The following is a 16,528-nucleotide window of genomic DNA, read 5'->3' on the forward strand; positions in this document are numbered from 1 at the left end:
CACTGTTCCTTCATCTGGACCATATTTCTTTGCCATCTCATTTTGTTGAACTTTTGTTTGTGGTCTCCATCTCAGGCTACAGGTTTGTAGTTCCTCTTGCTTCTGCTGCCTGTCCCCTCGTGGGTGAGGTTGTTCTGGGGGTTTGTGCAGGCTTCCTGGTGGGAGGGACTGGTGGGTGGAGCTGGGTCTTGTACCTCTGGTGGGCAGGGCCACTTCAAGGGGGTGTGTTTAGAGGCAGCTGTGGACTCATGACTTTAGACAGGCTGCCTGCTATAGGTGGGGCTGTGTTCCCACTCTGTTGGTTGTTTGACCTGAGGTGGCCCAGCACTGAAGCCTACAGGCTGTTGGGTAGGGCCAGGTCTCACTGCCAAAATGGCAACCTCTGGGAGAGCTCACACTGATGAATACTCCCTGGGGCCTCCACCACCAGTGTCTTTACCCCCACAGTGAGCCGCAGCTGACTCCTGCCTCCCCAGGAGACTCTCCAAGACCTGCAGGTGGGTCTGGCCCAGGCTGCTATGGAGTCACTACTTTGCGGTGGTTCCCAGTGCTCATGATACCTTGTGTGTGTGTGCTCCCCAAGAGTGCAGTCTCTGTTTCCCTCAGTCCTGTGGAGCTCCTGCACTCAAGCCCTGCTGGCCTTCAAAGCCAAATGCTCTGTGAGCTCCTCCTCCTGATGCCAGACCCCAGGGTGGGGCTCAGAACTCTCAGTCCTGTGGGAGAGCCCCGTGATATAATTATTTTCCTGTGTGTCGCCTACCTGGCAGGTATGGGATTTGGTATCACAAAAGTGCCCCTCCTACCATCTCATTGTGGTTTTGTCTTTGGACGTAGAGTACCTTTTTTGGTAGGTTCCAGTTTTTTCGTCTATGGTTGTTCATCAGTTAGTTGTGATTTTGGTGTTTTTGTGATAGGAGGTGAATTCAAGTCCTTCTACTCTGCCATCTTGTCTCCTCCTTCAAGAGTATTTAATTTAAAAAATGTCCAGTTTTTTTTCTTGGCTTGTGATTTTGGTTCTAAGGTATGTAACTAACTGGAAATAGCAGTGCATGCAGAATCATTTATACAGTAGTAATCTACTGTTGTAAAAAATGATGAAGGATGAGGAGGAGATATATATACATATATTTGTGTTTGCCTGTGTATGCACAAACTGATAAGTTTTATAAGAAACTGAAAATAGTAGTTATCTCTGGTGGGAGAGAACAGGGATGGGAGCCACAGGTGGGAAGGAGAATTTGTATCATTTTATTGCATTTATTAATATGAAATTTTAAAAATTTCAAAATGCAGTGATTAAATCTAGAATTCTGCTAACACACTGAATAAAACAATAAACATGAACTCAAAAATGCAAGAAAGATTTAAAGACCATATGTGCATATAGTAAAGTCAAATAAAAATAGTATGGAGTAAAAGTGAGTTTCCTTCTTACTCCTGACTCCTAGTCCTTCAATGTCACCACTCTTACCTGTATCTCATGTAGCCTACCAGAGATGTTCTGTGACTATACAAGTGTACATGTACATACACATACCGTCCCCCCACCCTTTTAAAAAATCAAATAGAAACTGACTTCAAACACCATTCTGAAACATGCTTTTTACTTAACAATAGATTTTGGAAATTGTTCTACAATGATGTAGAATCTAAATCAATATGTACAGGCCTACTCTATTTTTAAATAGGCTATATAGTTTTAACATATAAATATGTCATCTAACTAGTTCCTTGCTAATGAATTTTAAGCTTGCTTCCACTCTATTTTTACCACAATGTTGCAGTGCAAAGATACATATCTTTGCACAGATTTATGTGTACATATATTTTTGCATATGTGTGCAACATATATATGATGAATAAGTGTGTGATAGTGTGTGTGTGTGTGTACTTACTGTGGAATTGTTGGGTTAAGGATATATATGCTTTTAACATTTTCATGTATTTTCTAATAGAGCTCTAAAATCAACTTATCAAAAACATCCTTTTGAGATTGTGCTTGGAAGCACCTCTTGGAAGGCAGATCCAGTGGTAATGAACTCTCTCAGCTTTAGTCTGTGTGGGCAAGTCTTTATCTCTCCTTCATTTCTGATGGAAAACTTTGCCAGAGTATTCTTGGTTGGCAGTTTTCTCTCAGCACTTTGAATATATCACCCCACTGCCTCCTGGCCTGTAAGGTTTTCACTGAGAAATCTGCTAATAACAGTATGGAGGGTCCCTTTTAAGTTACAAGCTTCTTTTCTCTTGCTGCTTTTAAGATTCTCTTTGTCTTTTATAGTTTTATTATAGCATGTCTTGAAGAGGATCTCTTTGAGTTTGGTTACCTTATGAACTTGGATATCCAGATTTTCCCTCAGATTTGGGAAGTTCTCAGCCATTATTTCTTTAATAAGCTGTCTGCCCCCTTCTCCCTCTGAAACTCTAATAATTTGCAAGTTGTTTCTTTTGATTGTATCCCATAGATCACATAGGCTTTCATTATTCTTTTCCATTGTTTTTTGTTTTCCTCTGACTGAATAATCTCAAAGCTCCCATCTTCTACCTCACAGATTCTTTCTTCTGATTGACACATTCTGATATTGATGCTACTATATTTTTCATTTCATTCACTGTATTTTTCTACTTCAGAATTTCTGTTTGGTCCTTTATGATTTTTGTTAAACTGCTCATTTTATTCAGGTATTTCTTGATTTCATCAAATTGTCTATTCTTGTAGCTCACTGAGCTTCCTTAAACAGTTATTTTTCATTCTTTATCAGGTAAATCACAGATCTCCATGTCTTTGGAATCAATTACTGGATTATCATAATCCTTTGGTAGTGTCATGTTTTCTTAAGTTTTGCTTTGTTGTCTTTGTATCTGAAATAGCAGTTGCTTCCTCTAGTCTTTACTAACTGCTTCAGCAGAGAACTAACTTTAGTCATCCCTGCTAGAGATTCTGAGGCTTCCTCAGATCAGCTATGGGTAAGCCTGCTCCACACTTCTTGGCCTCTTATGGCAGAATCCTTAAGCTTGTATATCTTCTCTTGAGTCTGCAATGCAAAAGGTTAGGTGCTGACGACCTCCCTTCTGCTTTCCCAAGTGTGGGGCTAAAGCTCACATTTGTGGTCTCCCTTGGGCCTGCAGATTCAGTTGGGCTTTTTTTGCATGTTCACTAGCCGTCTGCCAAAGCTTGCTCTTGATGCTATCAGGAGTGAGACAGGAAGCCGCAGGGTGGGGGATGTGTGTGGGTGAGGCACATGGAGCACTACTGGTTCCCATGGGCTGGTCAGGGAGACCCACAGGTAAGGTGTCCCCAGTGCCATGTGGGCTAGCTTCTTGATGGGACTGTGAGTTAGTAGGCTCTGTGACTCTTTAATGCCCTCCAAGAGTCCTATCTGCTATTCTCCTAGCACCTTCCCACCCCCTCATCATGCAGCTCAAGATTCAGTAGTCTGGATGAGGCAAGAGAGAAATGGGCCTCTTTGGTGGCTTCCCACATAGTTGGAGAAGCTGGGTACTCAGTCACTTGCATTTTCCCCTCCAGGAGAAGTCACGGGCTGAGAAGGTCTCTCTTGGCCCTGAACTGTGCCACCTTGAGGGAAGGATAATGAGGATAAAATCAAACTGTTCCTCTTCAAAGCATCTAAACTCATTTATTGCTCCAAAAATGTGCTGAAAATTCTTCACTGGAAACCCAGACTTTCACAAAGGTGCTCTTGTCTGTGGGTGATTGTCTAAGATAGTACTTTCCAAGGGTTTCCACACTGCAGCCGAGAGGGCCTGGAGCTGGTTCGCAGGCCACTGCAGGGTCCATGCCAGGACCTAGGTCTGTATGCCTATAAGCCAATGCATGGGCAGGAAAGATTCCTACCAGGTTGCCTGGCGATTCCTACGAAGTTGCTTGGTGTTGGATCCCTAAGCTCCCACCAGGTCATTTCTGTCTGTATATGGATACCAAATTGCTGTGGGTGGAGGACACAAATGAGGGGAAGCTTTTTCAGCCATGCTGATGTCACTTCTGAAGCTGGTCATCTTTTGTTAGGATAACTGGATAGCTGGGAAGAAATGAATGCTCAGTAATCTCTTAGTGGTCAGATTTCTGCTCTTTGCTTCGTCCTCTTTTAGGTACAATTCTTTTCAGTTCTGAAGGCTAGAAGTTCAAGATCAAGGTGTTGGAAAGCTTGATTTTTCCTGAGAACCATAAGGGAAGGATCTGTTCGGGGCCTCTCTCCTTGGCTTGCAGATGGCTGCCCTCTTGCTTTCTCTTCATGTGCTTTTCCCTCTGCATACTTGAAATTCCACATATTCTTAAAGCTAGCTAACGAACACTGGTATTTCTCATCCTGGCAGTTTCAAGATATTAATTCCTTTAGCCACTAGAATCAGAGTGAACTGACATAGCCAGTGACAAGGTTTTCACAAGTGCCATAAAGGTTTGAATTCAAAGACCAAGACACTTAAGGATAAAGTGCTGACTCCCTTGCGCATCTGCTGAAGGGCTCAAAGGATCTCCTCAGGGCCTGTGATGACCCAAGCAACTGTATTCTTGGTCTACTCCTTCCCCTAGGCTAAAGTTGCTCAGGTTCCAAACAAGCCTCGCAAAGAGTGGTAATAAAATACTGTAAATACTCACTACTTTGCAAGTGATCTTTGTCTCTGTGCTTCAAACACATGAACAGGCCCATTTACTATGGTTTACATTCTTTTGGTAACACTTTTTGGGTATGGTACTGGCAGTGCTGTAACCTGGGTGTGTGCCACTCTTCCTCACTGGACTGTGGAACATTTCTTGTCTTCATCAGAGGACCTCTGACACTCAGCACAGATTCTGCTCCTCAGTTGGTTCTGCATAAAAGTTTATTCAATAAACAAACAGGGTAGTAAATTAAGACAGAATTTTCCCTCTCTCCTTTTCCCTATGCCCCATGGGAGTATATGCTAATTAGGGGAACTAATTAGGGGAAAGGTAGAGTGTGGCAAATATATTTCTCTATAAATAAGAATACTAGAAGACAAACATGATTGATGATATTTTCAATAATTACAATAAAAAACCCAGAAATACCACAATAAAAATATAATTAGGTTTTAAAAGAACAGAAGTTTGCATGCATATATATCCAAATAGTTCATTTAAGAACCTCAGTGCTATTTATTTCTATTACAGCTAGACACAAAATGCTCAAAGATTGAAAATATAAAGAGATGAAGACTATGGATTTATGTTTGCAGACTATTTTTCTTTGAAACTGTCTGGTGTGAAAACCTAACAAACAGTTTATTAGAATTTGTATTTGATACAACTATATGTTAGAATTTCAGTGGAAAAAATTGATGAAATCCTAATGATCAATAGCCTATAGTAAATGACTATTCTAATTAAAACGAGTATGATCTTCAACTATTCTCCTAAGTACTGCTGCTGTAATTTTCTATTTATAAAAACTTTCATTTTAGAGAAAACTGACCTTAATGCTATTTCAAGAAAAAGAATAAACATTAAATCTTCAATCTCAACTTTTAAAGCTTAGAGCTCTTTAAGTAAAGTATTTCTGCTAATCTTAAACTACTTTTGGTTCATTGCTAACCTTTGAAATATCTTAATGTGAGATTTAAGGTCTTTTTTTTTGGTCTGGATAGTGCTCGTATTTTTTGTCCTTATACCAAAGCAGTAAGGCAAGAAAGTGTTTCCTTTTTCAGATCATGTAATATCTATCCATTTTAAAATTCAGGGACTACAACCACTACAAACAATCCTACCAATAGGAAATTAAGGCTGCTGTGATTTTCCTTTATATTTAAACCATAACATAAGATTAGCAGTGTTATTGCCTACAAATGCTGAATTTATAATCATTTGACCTTAAGTCACAGGACATAAATATTGCCATTTCTGTCTGTACTTCAACTCCAGCACTAAGACATTGTTTTCACAGTTACCTTTGATAAGTCTGAAGATGAAGTCAGAAAACACTACACAAAGCTAAAACTGGATGACTCTGCTACAAAGAAATAATGCTTGAGAGGACAAGAGTGGTTTTCTGGTGTCTGGTTAGTGTTGGTGCACTGTGCCCCCAGTGCAGGTCACACTCCAGCCAGCATGACACAGGTATGGGCACCTTCAGTACTCTAAAGGGCCTTGCCTGCTACTGCCAAAGGTGAAATGCGTGGCTTTGCAAGAACTACCAGGTGCCAATTAGAGTATATCATGTTTGCTGGAGTATATCATTCTTTGAGGCGCCCTTCCAGATATGTGAAAGAGAAAAATCCCATAACCTTGTCTGCAAAAGAGTTTCTAAAATGTGAATGTGAACCAGACTTTGCAGTATACATCTACCAGTGTTAGCACCATATTTAAGTCTGAATTGAGGTAAACTCTCAGATAGACTTTGGGTAGAAATTACAGTAGCAATTTTGAATGGGGTGTTTACAGCAGTATTCTTTCAGATTAAGTTTGAAAAACTACTTGATCCCAAGTATACCTATTATACCTATCCAAGTATATATTGAAATTGATAAATTACAAAGCTAGATATAAGCTTTTAGCAGGAGAAATGTAGTAAAACAGAATTCATATTCTTGAAATTCAAAGTATGTCATTATTGGCTTGATGAAGTCAAAGATTTTGATAAAATACTGAGCCAGTATCACAAAGCCAGTTTATCAAATGGCAATGCCCAGAAATTCTGTTTCTCAGAGTATATAGTCAAGCTTACTGTAGATGCTACCCAGTCAACATCCAGCTCCTACATGATATATCCCCTGCTCATTGCTCCATTTAATAAAAAAGGTAAGTAGCTTCTCTCTCCCCCAACTATTTTGATTTATGTAGAGAAACCTCTGAGACTTGGGAAGCAAAGACCCTAAAACTTGGTTAAAATTTTGAAGGTGTCCAGTATGTTTCAGCAGATGAAAAACAAATTTAGTTAAGGGATAACTGGACAAAATATGGTAATCTTCTATTTTAGTTCCTATAAGCTAATAAGGTGAAACAATAATGTGAAAATAAAGAACTATGAAAACTTTTCAAATTGCTTTTTCCCTCCCTTTAACATTACTTAACATATAAGAAAATAAGAAACCTTAAATTTCTTATTTTCTAGCTTTTGGGAGCATAACACAGACTAATTTTTCAAAGGAGAATAATTACCATTATTTATTAAATAAAATATTACCTTGGAGTTTGAACAACACAGGAATTCCATCTCTAGTAAGAGCTGGTCTTGGTTCTCAGGCAGAAGTTTATCACTCAATTTGACCAAGATTCCTCAAAAACACCCATCAGCAGTATTTTCATCTGACTCTGTTGAGATTCAGATGAAAACAGGAGTAACTTTCCCCTGTAGCCTATAGAAACATTTTAGGGAAACAGTTTAAAATTTGTTCTTAACCTAAATATTCAGCTGAATACTGCAGACCATTCTTCAGAAAACTCATGTAAACAGTCATTCTTCTTTTATAAATCTGCTGGTGCTAACTGCACCTAATTGGTAATATACATAGAGGTATAGCTTAGCTATGTTTGCAAGAATGCTGATTAATATATAAGATCTTTCAGTTCCCTGTCAGTGAGTTCATTCACTTCCATGATCTTCTCTAAGTGTTCCATATATCGGCCATGGTCCTGCAGAAAGTGAGGGACCCTCATGTTTTCAGTAACTGCCAATCCTTTTAAGCGATCCACATCTTCATAAGAGACCTGAAAAAAGGAAGATGGGTTACTTTTTAAATGTGACTACCAGTTAAATTTTGAAGAGTAATTTCTTCCTTTGGTCTTAAGTGAAACTTTACGTAGACTGTTTTTGAAATTACTCCCTAATACCTGGAAAATGACAAAATTTACTGTGTTAAATAAGAACGTATTTATCTGCCCCTTCATACCATGACTATATATGTATTTTTAACATCTTTATTGGAGTATAATTGCTTTACAATGGTGTGTTAGTTTCTGCTTTACAACAAAATGAATCAGTTATATATATACATATTTTCCCATCTCTCTTCCCTCTTGCGTCTCCCTCCCTCCCACCCTCCCTATCCCACCCCTCCAGGCGGTCACAAAGCACTGAGCTGATCTCCCTGTGCTATGCGGCTGCTTCCCACTAGCTATCTACCGTACGTTTGATAGTGTATATATGTCCATGCCTCTCTCTCGCTTTGTCACAGCTTACCCTTCCCCCTCCCCATATATCTTCAAGTCCATTCTCTAGTAGGTCTGTGTCTTTACTCCTGTCTTACCCCTAGGTTCTTCATGACATTTTTTTTCTTAAATTCCATATATATCTGTCAGCATTCAGTATTTGTCTCTCTTTTTCTGACTTACTTCACTCTGTATGACAGACTCTAGGTCTATCCACCTCATTACGAATAGCTCAATTTCGTTTCTTTTTATGGCTGAGTAATATTCCATTGTATATATGTGCCACATCTTCTTTATCCATTCATCTGTCAGTGGACACTTAGATTGTTTCCATCTCCAGGCTATTGTAAATAGTGCTGCAATGAACATTTTGGTACATGACTCTTTTTGAATTATGGTTTTCTCAGGGTATATGCCCAGTAGTGGGATTGCTGGGTCATATGGTAGTTCTATTTGTAGTTTTTTAAGGAACCTCCATACTGTTCTCCATAGTGGCTGTATCAATTTACATTCCCACCAACAGTGCAAGAGGGTTCCCTTTTCTCCACACCCTCTCCAGCATTTATTGTTTCTAGATTTTTTGATGATGGCCATTCTGACTGGTGTGAGATGATATCTCATTGTAGTTTTGATTTGCATTTCTCTAATGATTAGTGATGTTGAGCATTCTTTCATGTGTTTGTTGGCAGTCTGTATATCTTCTTTGGAGAAATGACCATGACTATATTTTTAAAAATCTAGTCAGTATTTGATTTAACAATCTATCTTGGATCTACAGTGTGTCTAGAAATTAAACAACTAAACTTAATATATGTGTGTGAAAGACTGAACCTAAACAAATCTCCTGCCTAAATCTAAATATAAGAATTGGGACTTCTCTGGTGGTCCAGTGGGTAAGACTCCATGCTCCCAATGCAGGAGGCCCAGGTTCGATCCCTGGTTGGGGAACTAGATCCTGCATGCATGCTGCAACTAAGAAGCCCGCATGCCACAATGAAGATCCCACGTGCTGCAATTAAGACCCAGTGCAGCCAAAATAAATAAATAAGAAAATAATTAGAATGTAAATACTATATTATTAAGTTAGGAAAATCAGCACAATTATACATTAAATTCCTTTTTCTATTTAATTGGAGAAATAAAATAATATTTTGTGTTAAAAATATCAAAATAAAAGCAAGAGAATTTAAGTATTTTTTAAAAATTTCACATCTCTTTCATTCACTTAAGAAGCCAGTCTTTCATAAACATTATATTAATTTATAGAACTTAAAGTTTCACCCCTAAACTTATCTTTCAACTTTTAAATTCCAAACCATAGCTGGCTTTAAGAACTATTATCTTCTGATCAACACTCTTCCTGGTTCAGTAGGAAGGCTTTAAATAAATCATGTTCATATTAAGTTTTATTTACATTTCAGTTAAAATTGAGTATATCATTAAGTGTAATAGGTTATAGGAAATAGGTTTGGTGTTGATATTGGCATGGTTTTGTAATTTATCTTAAACCACTCTAAGTTTATTATAAGGAGAGAATGCGTAAATATACTGATGTTGGGAAATAAGGTTCTCATTTTAAGAAAAGAGATACATATATGGAATGGGGAATACCCTTATGATTTAAAACAAATCTATGATATGCTCATTGACAAGGTCTAGAAGCATCAGCACTCGAGTAGTGATGTGCACACCTCATGCTCAAGTCTTGTTTTCTAAATACCATTTCCCACTAAAAAGAATCAAGACTTCCTTAGAGAAACATCTAATCTCAGATTTGGGTAGGAAAAGTGTAAGGTGAGCCCAGAATATTTTACTTTGCTTGAAAACATGTAGACATGTTTTAAAAACCACAGGAGTAGCCATTGGAAGAGCTGAATAAAAAAGTGGAGGGAAATGTAACAGAATTCAAAGATCTCTATTTTGCTACCACCAGTGTAGTAACTGATTTGGGCAAAAATCATCAATTGATGTTAAAATCATTTCTGGAAAGGCTATTAGACAATGGTACATTTGAAGGTATCATCCCACAAATTACTTATTAATGGAGGAAAGGTACCATTATAATGGAGAGATCTGGCAGTAACTAACCCAGGTGATTATACACAGTATCACCAATACTGGGACAAAATATCTCTCTAATGTGATGCACTGAAAAATGCATGACTCACTTTAGTATTCTTGGCAAAAATGTTTAACCTAAAGCTAATTACAAGGAAACAATCTGATAGTCCAGATTCTAGGAATTCTCAAGGAAATTTTCCTGGATTCTTAAAAATGTCATAAAAAAAGACTATGGTGAGGGGGACTGTTATAAATTAAGAGATTAAAGATGATAAGCGAATGCAAGGCATAAATCTTGACTGGATCCTGGGTCATGAAAAAGAGCTACAAAGGACATTTTGGAGATGATCTGGGGAATATAAAATAGACTTTTTTTTAGATATTATATGGAATCAATGATAAATTTCTTTAGAAAACATATGGTCATGTCAGAATATCCTTATTCTTGGGAGATACATACTGAAGTATGAAGGGGAGTAGAGTTATACCTGCAGCTTACTTTAAAATGCTTTAGGAAAATATGCATATAAAAACTAATAATATATTCCCAAATTTCCTATTCTCTTCTTTATCTCTTATTGTCCACAAAGGAATATTGTAATTTGGTTCTGTGACAGAACCTCATTTCTTCCCTCCTGTTATCACATAAAGGAAAACTACTCCAACAATAAAATAAAAACAGTTTCAACTTGAGTCTTATTTAATCATGAAATGAGCTGGAGGAAGTGTTGACCTGATACGTTTGCAGACTCTGTGCCATTGGTTTCACTCACCTTCCCCAGGGCCGTAAGTAGATGAAAGTCAATGGTCTCTCTATATCGGAGGATTTGCAGGATACCATCCAAGTATACCTGGTCTTTACTGAAACACCCTGGAGGAACCAGAACAGTGTTTACTTTCTGATGTTTAAAAAAATTATTAAGTAACTAAATACCAGCCCATTCACTTTACTGTAGGAGTCAGTCCTGTACTTAAAAAATAAGTAGGGCAAATTAGAAATTTAACTATAATCATAACATAAAATGTAAGGTCTTAAGAAGTACCACAATAATTACAGCCTAGTAGCTTCCCTTTAAGAATTCCTTCTCCCTGGCTCCCCACTCCCCATAATTAAAATAGCATTTTTCCCTAAAGAAACACAGAGCAGAAACTAACACAACATTGTAAAGCAATTATATTCCAATAAAGATGTTAAAAAAAATTATCCCATCCTCACCTCTACCATTTGATCATAAGCTTAACTTCCATGATTAACTGAAGGCATTTGGGTGGGGAGGGCTGGGAGAGGATAGTTGTAGAGTAGTTAAGTTTCAAAAGGGGCCAATGTGGAGACATGGGGTTTCAGAAATTCCTGGGTTTTTTATAAGAAATAATACCCTTTACCCCATTAAAGTTTAGGTGATTTTGATACTATTCCTCCCTATAAAAATGAGAATTAGAACTGGATTTTAAAGCATATGAAAAAATATGAAATAGACATGAAAATTAGGAATAGCTCATAGATCTGTGCTTAGATAAAAAATGGTATTCTGCTTACAAAGAAAACCTTTCTCCCATCATGACATAACTTATGTAAATTTTTAAAAATTTTGCTCTAGAATTAAATGGACTAGAATTCTACCAAATGGAGAGTCATACAATAAGAAATTATTGTTGATGAGTTCCCAAGACAGTGGACTAAGAGGGCCGAGCTCACCTCCTCTCATGGGCACACACCAAAATTACAACTATTTACAGAGCAACTGCGAGTGAGAAAGACTGGAACCTACCAGAAAAGATTTCTATAACTAAAGATATAAAGAAGGAACCACAACTAGATGGGTAGGAGGGGAGAAACTGCAGTATAGTCAAGACCCAGATCCTGAGGTGAGAGACCTACGAATGGGAAGATAATTGTAAGTATAGAGGTTCTCCAGAAGGAGCAAGAGGTAAGAGACCCACATCAAGCTCCCCAGCCCAGGGGTCCTGTGCTGGGAAGACGAGACCCCAGAACGTTTGGTTTTGAAGGTCAGAGGAACTTACTTTCGGGAGACCCAGAGGGCTGTGGAAAAGAAAGACCCTACTCTTAAAGGGTGCACACAAAATTTCACATGCTCTGGGACACAGGGAAGCAGCAGTAATTTGAACAGAGCCTGGGTCAGACCTACTGGTGATCTTGAAGAGTCTCCCAGAGAGGAAGGAGGCAAATGGAGTTCCCCTGGGGACACAGGCACTGGTGGCAACCATTTTTGGGAGTTAATTCTACCACATTGAAACTGGCGCTGCAAGGCACCATTTTGGAATCCTCCCTCTAGCTTACTAGCCATGGGACCCAGCCCCAGCCCTATCCCTACTCACCAACCTATAGGAACAAGTACTGGATCACCTCAGATCAAGCAATTAGCTGGGTGGAAATATAACCCCACCTACCAGTAGACAGACACCAGCCCCAGAACAACCACTGCATGCTATGCCAGGACCCAGCCCAGCCACCAGCAGTTGGCACCAGTCCCACGATTTGCTGGTCCTCCAACCACCAGGGGGACAATAAAAGCTCTGAGACAACTTGGGCCCCTTAGACATTACCCCAGGATCAGGCCGCACTTACCAGTGGGCCAACGCAACCTTTGGGACACCCCAGGCCCCATAGCCAGCTGTGTCATGAACCAGCCAACCCACCAATGGTCCAAAACCAGTTCTGAGAATGTAGGCCCTGAAGCCAGAGGCCCCAGGACACAGCTCAGCTAGCCAATGGGCCTGCACTATCCCCATGACCCAGCTTTATCCACCAGGGGGCCTGATAGAGCCCCAGGATCTCCTGTATCCTGATGCTGCCCACCAGCGGGCAGACCCCAGGATTCACCCAAGCCCTAGCTCTGTCTACCAGCAGGCCAACACAAGCTTTGGGACACCTCGGACCCCATACCCAACTGTGTCAGGATCCCTCCACCTCCTGCTCAGCAATCTGACAACAGCTCTGAAATTCCTGGGCCCTGTTGTCAGACTCTGGGACCCAGCTCTGCCTGCCACTAGTCCAACACTAACCCTGGAACCTGGCTTCACCCACCAGTGGTAGGGCAACAGCCCTGGAGTCTTATGGACCCTGATTCTGTCCACCAGTGAGCCAGCACTAGGCCTGGGGACCCTGAGGTTTTGTAATCTGCTACCTTGTGACCAGGTCCCACTAACCAGCAGCATCTGCAGAAGGCAGGTGCCTGGCAACCAACTGGGCTAGGGGCCAACCAAGCCTACCAGACCACCCACACAGCTCACCAAAACTGAAGGACCAATGCAGCCCTCTTAGGGGGAAACTATAGAGCATATAGCATGGGTGACGAGAGGGGAGTGCACAGTGGGATGCATAAGACATCTCCTACAGGAGACTGCTTCTTCAAGGTACAGAAACATAACTAACCTACTACATACATAAAAATAGCAACTTAGATAAAATGAGGCCACAAAGAAACATGTTCCAGACGAGGAAACAAGATAAAACCCCAGAAGAACAAAAGATAAAACCCCAGAAGAACAACTAAGTGAAGTGGAGATAGGCAATCTACCTGAGAAAGAGTTCAGAGTAAGGACTGTAAAGATGATGAAAGAACTTGGGAAAAGAATGGACGTACAGAGCAAGAAGTCAGAAGTTTTTAACAAAGAGCTAGAAAATATAAAGAACAACCAACCAGAGATATAGAATATAACTGAAATGAAAAATACAATAGAAGGAATCAACATTAGACTAAATGATACAGAGGAACAGGTCAGTGAGCTGAAGATAGAGTAGTGGAAAGCACTGCTACTGAAAAGAAAAAAGAATGAAAAGAAATTAGGACAGTTTAAGAGCCCTGTAGGACAATACCAAGCACACTAATATTCACACTGTAGGGGTCCCACAAGGACGAGAGAGACAGAGACAGAGAGAGAGAGAGACTGAAAACATAACAGGTGAAAACTTCCCTAACCTGGGAAAGGAACAGTCACTCAAGGCCAGAAAGTACAGAGTCCCATACAGGATTAACCCAAAGAGAAACCAAGACACACTAATTAAAATGACAAACATTAAATATAAAGAGAATACTAAAAGCAGCAAGGGAAAAGCAACAAATAGCATACAACAGAATTCCCATTAAGTTATTGGCTGATTTTTCAGCAGAAACTGAAGGCCAGAATGGAGTAGAAATATGTATTTAAAGTGATGAAAGGGAAAAACCTACCACCAAGAATAATCTACCCAGGAAGGCTCTCATTCAGATTTGATGGAGAGATCAAAAGCTTTACAGATAAGCAAAAGCTAAGAGTCCAGCACCATCAAACCAACTTTATAACCAATGTTAAAGGAACTTCTCCTGATGAAAAAGGCCACAACTAAAAACAAGAAAATTATAAAATCAAAATGATCAACAAAGGCAAACATACAGAAAATGTAGGAAATCATCCACACACAAAGCTAGTAGGGTGATAAAAAGACAAAAGTAGTCAAATAATCTATAACCACAATGAGCAGTTAAGGGATACACAAAACAATCAGATGTAAAATATGACATGAAAAACAGCAATCATGAAGGAAGGAGAGTACAAATGTAAGATTTTTAAAATGCATTTGAAATTAAGAGCTCAGCAACTTAAATCATACATACACAGACACACACAGACACAGACACACACACACACACACACACACAGACTGCTACATAAAAAGCTCACGGTAACCTCAAAACAAACACCTATAATAGATATACACACAAAAAAAGAAAAAAGAATCCAAACATAACACTAAAGATAGTCATCAAATCACAGGAGATGAGAACAAAAGGGGGGAAAAAGACCTATAAAAACAAACCCCAAACAATTAACAAAATGGCAGTAAGAACATACATATCAATAATTACCTTAAATGTAAATGGACTAAATGCTCCAACCAAAAGACAGAGGAGCTGAGTGGATACAAAAACAAGAACCATATATACGCTCCTACAGAAGACTCACTTCAGATCTAGAGACACACACAGACTGAAAGTGAGAGAATGGAAAAAGGTATTCCATGCAAATGGAAATCAAAAGAAAGCTGGAATAATAATACTCATATGAGACTAAATAGACTTTAAAATAAAGACTGTGGGGTGAAGTCAAGATGGTGGACTAGGAGGATGTGGAGTTTGCATCTCTGCACAACTAGGGCACCTGCCAGGCACTGGTGGGGGACCACGGACACCTAAGGGGATGGGAAGAACCCATGAGCAACTGGGTAGGACATGGGGAGGAGGAAGGGGGGAGGATAAGTGGAGGCGAGACAGACCAGTGCCCCTGTGGGGTGGCTGGGGGAGGCAAGGGGTTCCCATGCCCAGAGGGGCCCACCCATGGTTAGGGGATCAACAGGGATGGGGGAGACACTTGGGAGAGTGGATTATCAGAAGGGAACAGGGTCAGCATTTCCCCTGCCCACTAGGGTCCCAGGGAGGCCCAAGTGAGGTTCCCAGGCCTCATCCTCTGCCCTCCAAGACACCCTCCAACTGCGCTGGGCCTACACCCTGCCTCCACGCCCCCAACCATGACCTTACCTCTGAACCCACACTCCAAGGCCCCCCTCCAGATGTGCTGCCTTTCGCGGCTGAGCAGGTCCTGAGCCTGAGCCCCACCACCCCACACTGCCCCCCACAGCCAAGGCCTTTTCTAGCCTTTCTTTTTAGGTTGTGGTTCGGCTTTACCTTGTTGTTCTTTCATCTATATCGATATTTTTCTAATTTTTAATTTTTCTAATTTTATTTTATTCTTTATACCTTGTTGTTGTTCTGCAACTTTTGGCTTGTGCCCCCAGCTTTCTTTTTCTTTTTCTTTTTTTTATTGTGGTGCTGTTTTACCTTGTTGCAGTTGTTTCACTTATATTTTAATTATTCCTGATATACTTTTTATTTTACTAACTGTATTTTACTTTTTATTCTGTTATTCTACTGCTCCGTTTCTTTCCCTTTCTTTTCTTGTGCCAAACCGAGCAGCTTGTGGGATATACTGGTTCCCAGGCTGGGGGTTGGGCCTGAGCTCCTGTGGTGGGAGTGCTGAGTCCAAGCTGCTGTATTAACAGAGAACCTCAGACCCCAGGGAATAATAATTGGAGTGAGGTCTTGCAGAGGTCCTCATCTCAGCACCAAGACACAGCTCTACCCAACTGCCTTCAACTTCCAGTGCTGCACATATCAGGCCAAACAACCAGTAAGACAGGAATACAGCCCCACCCATCAAAAAAAATGAGGCAACCAAAAAAATATGTTACAGACGAAGGACCAAGGTAAAAACCTACAGGACCAAGAGGGCAGACAGCAGAAGCAAGAAGAACTACAATCTTGCAGCCTGTGGAACAAAAACCACATT

General features: G+C 40.1%; 1 protein-coding gene across 6 annotated transcripts in view; it reads right to left on the bottom strand.

Moving 5' to 3' along the window:
• Positions 1 to 1,929: 1,929 nt before the first annotated feature.
• The window catches only part of MATCAP2 (microtubule associated tyrosine carboxypeptidase 2), a gene marked incomplete at its 5' end in the record, with an annotated part of 94,568 nt that continues 79,969 nt past the window's right edge, over positions 1,930 to 16,528 (bottom strand). For 5 of the 6 annotated variants that reach the window (XM_079931086.1, XM_079931085.1, XM_079931083.1 and 2 more), the window contains 2 exons: positions 1,930 to 7,681; positions 10,957 to 11,054. In XM_079931086.1, the coding sequence (XP_079787212.1) occupies positions 7,520 to 7,681; positions 10,957 to 11,054 (260 nt within the window). In that variant the 3' untranslated portion in view covers positions 1,930 to 7,519. The remainder of the gene's footprint in view (positions 7,682 to 10,956; positions 11,055 to 16,528) is intronic. The other variant, XM_079931084.1, reaches the window with a different exon arrangement.

The sequence above is a fragment of the Stenella coeruleoalba genome, assembly GCF_951394435.1.
Source record: "Stenella coeruleoalba genome assembly, chromosome: 9".
Taxonomy (NCBI): Eukaryota; Metazoa; Chordata; class Mammalia; order Artiodactyla; family Delphinidae; genus Stenella; species Stenella coeruleoalba.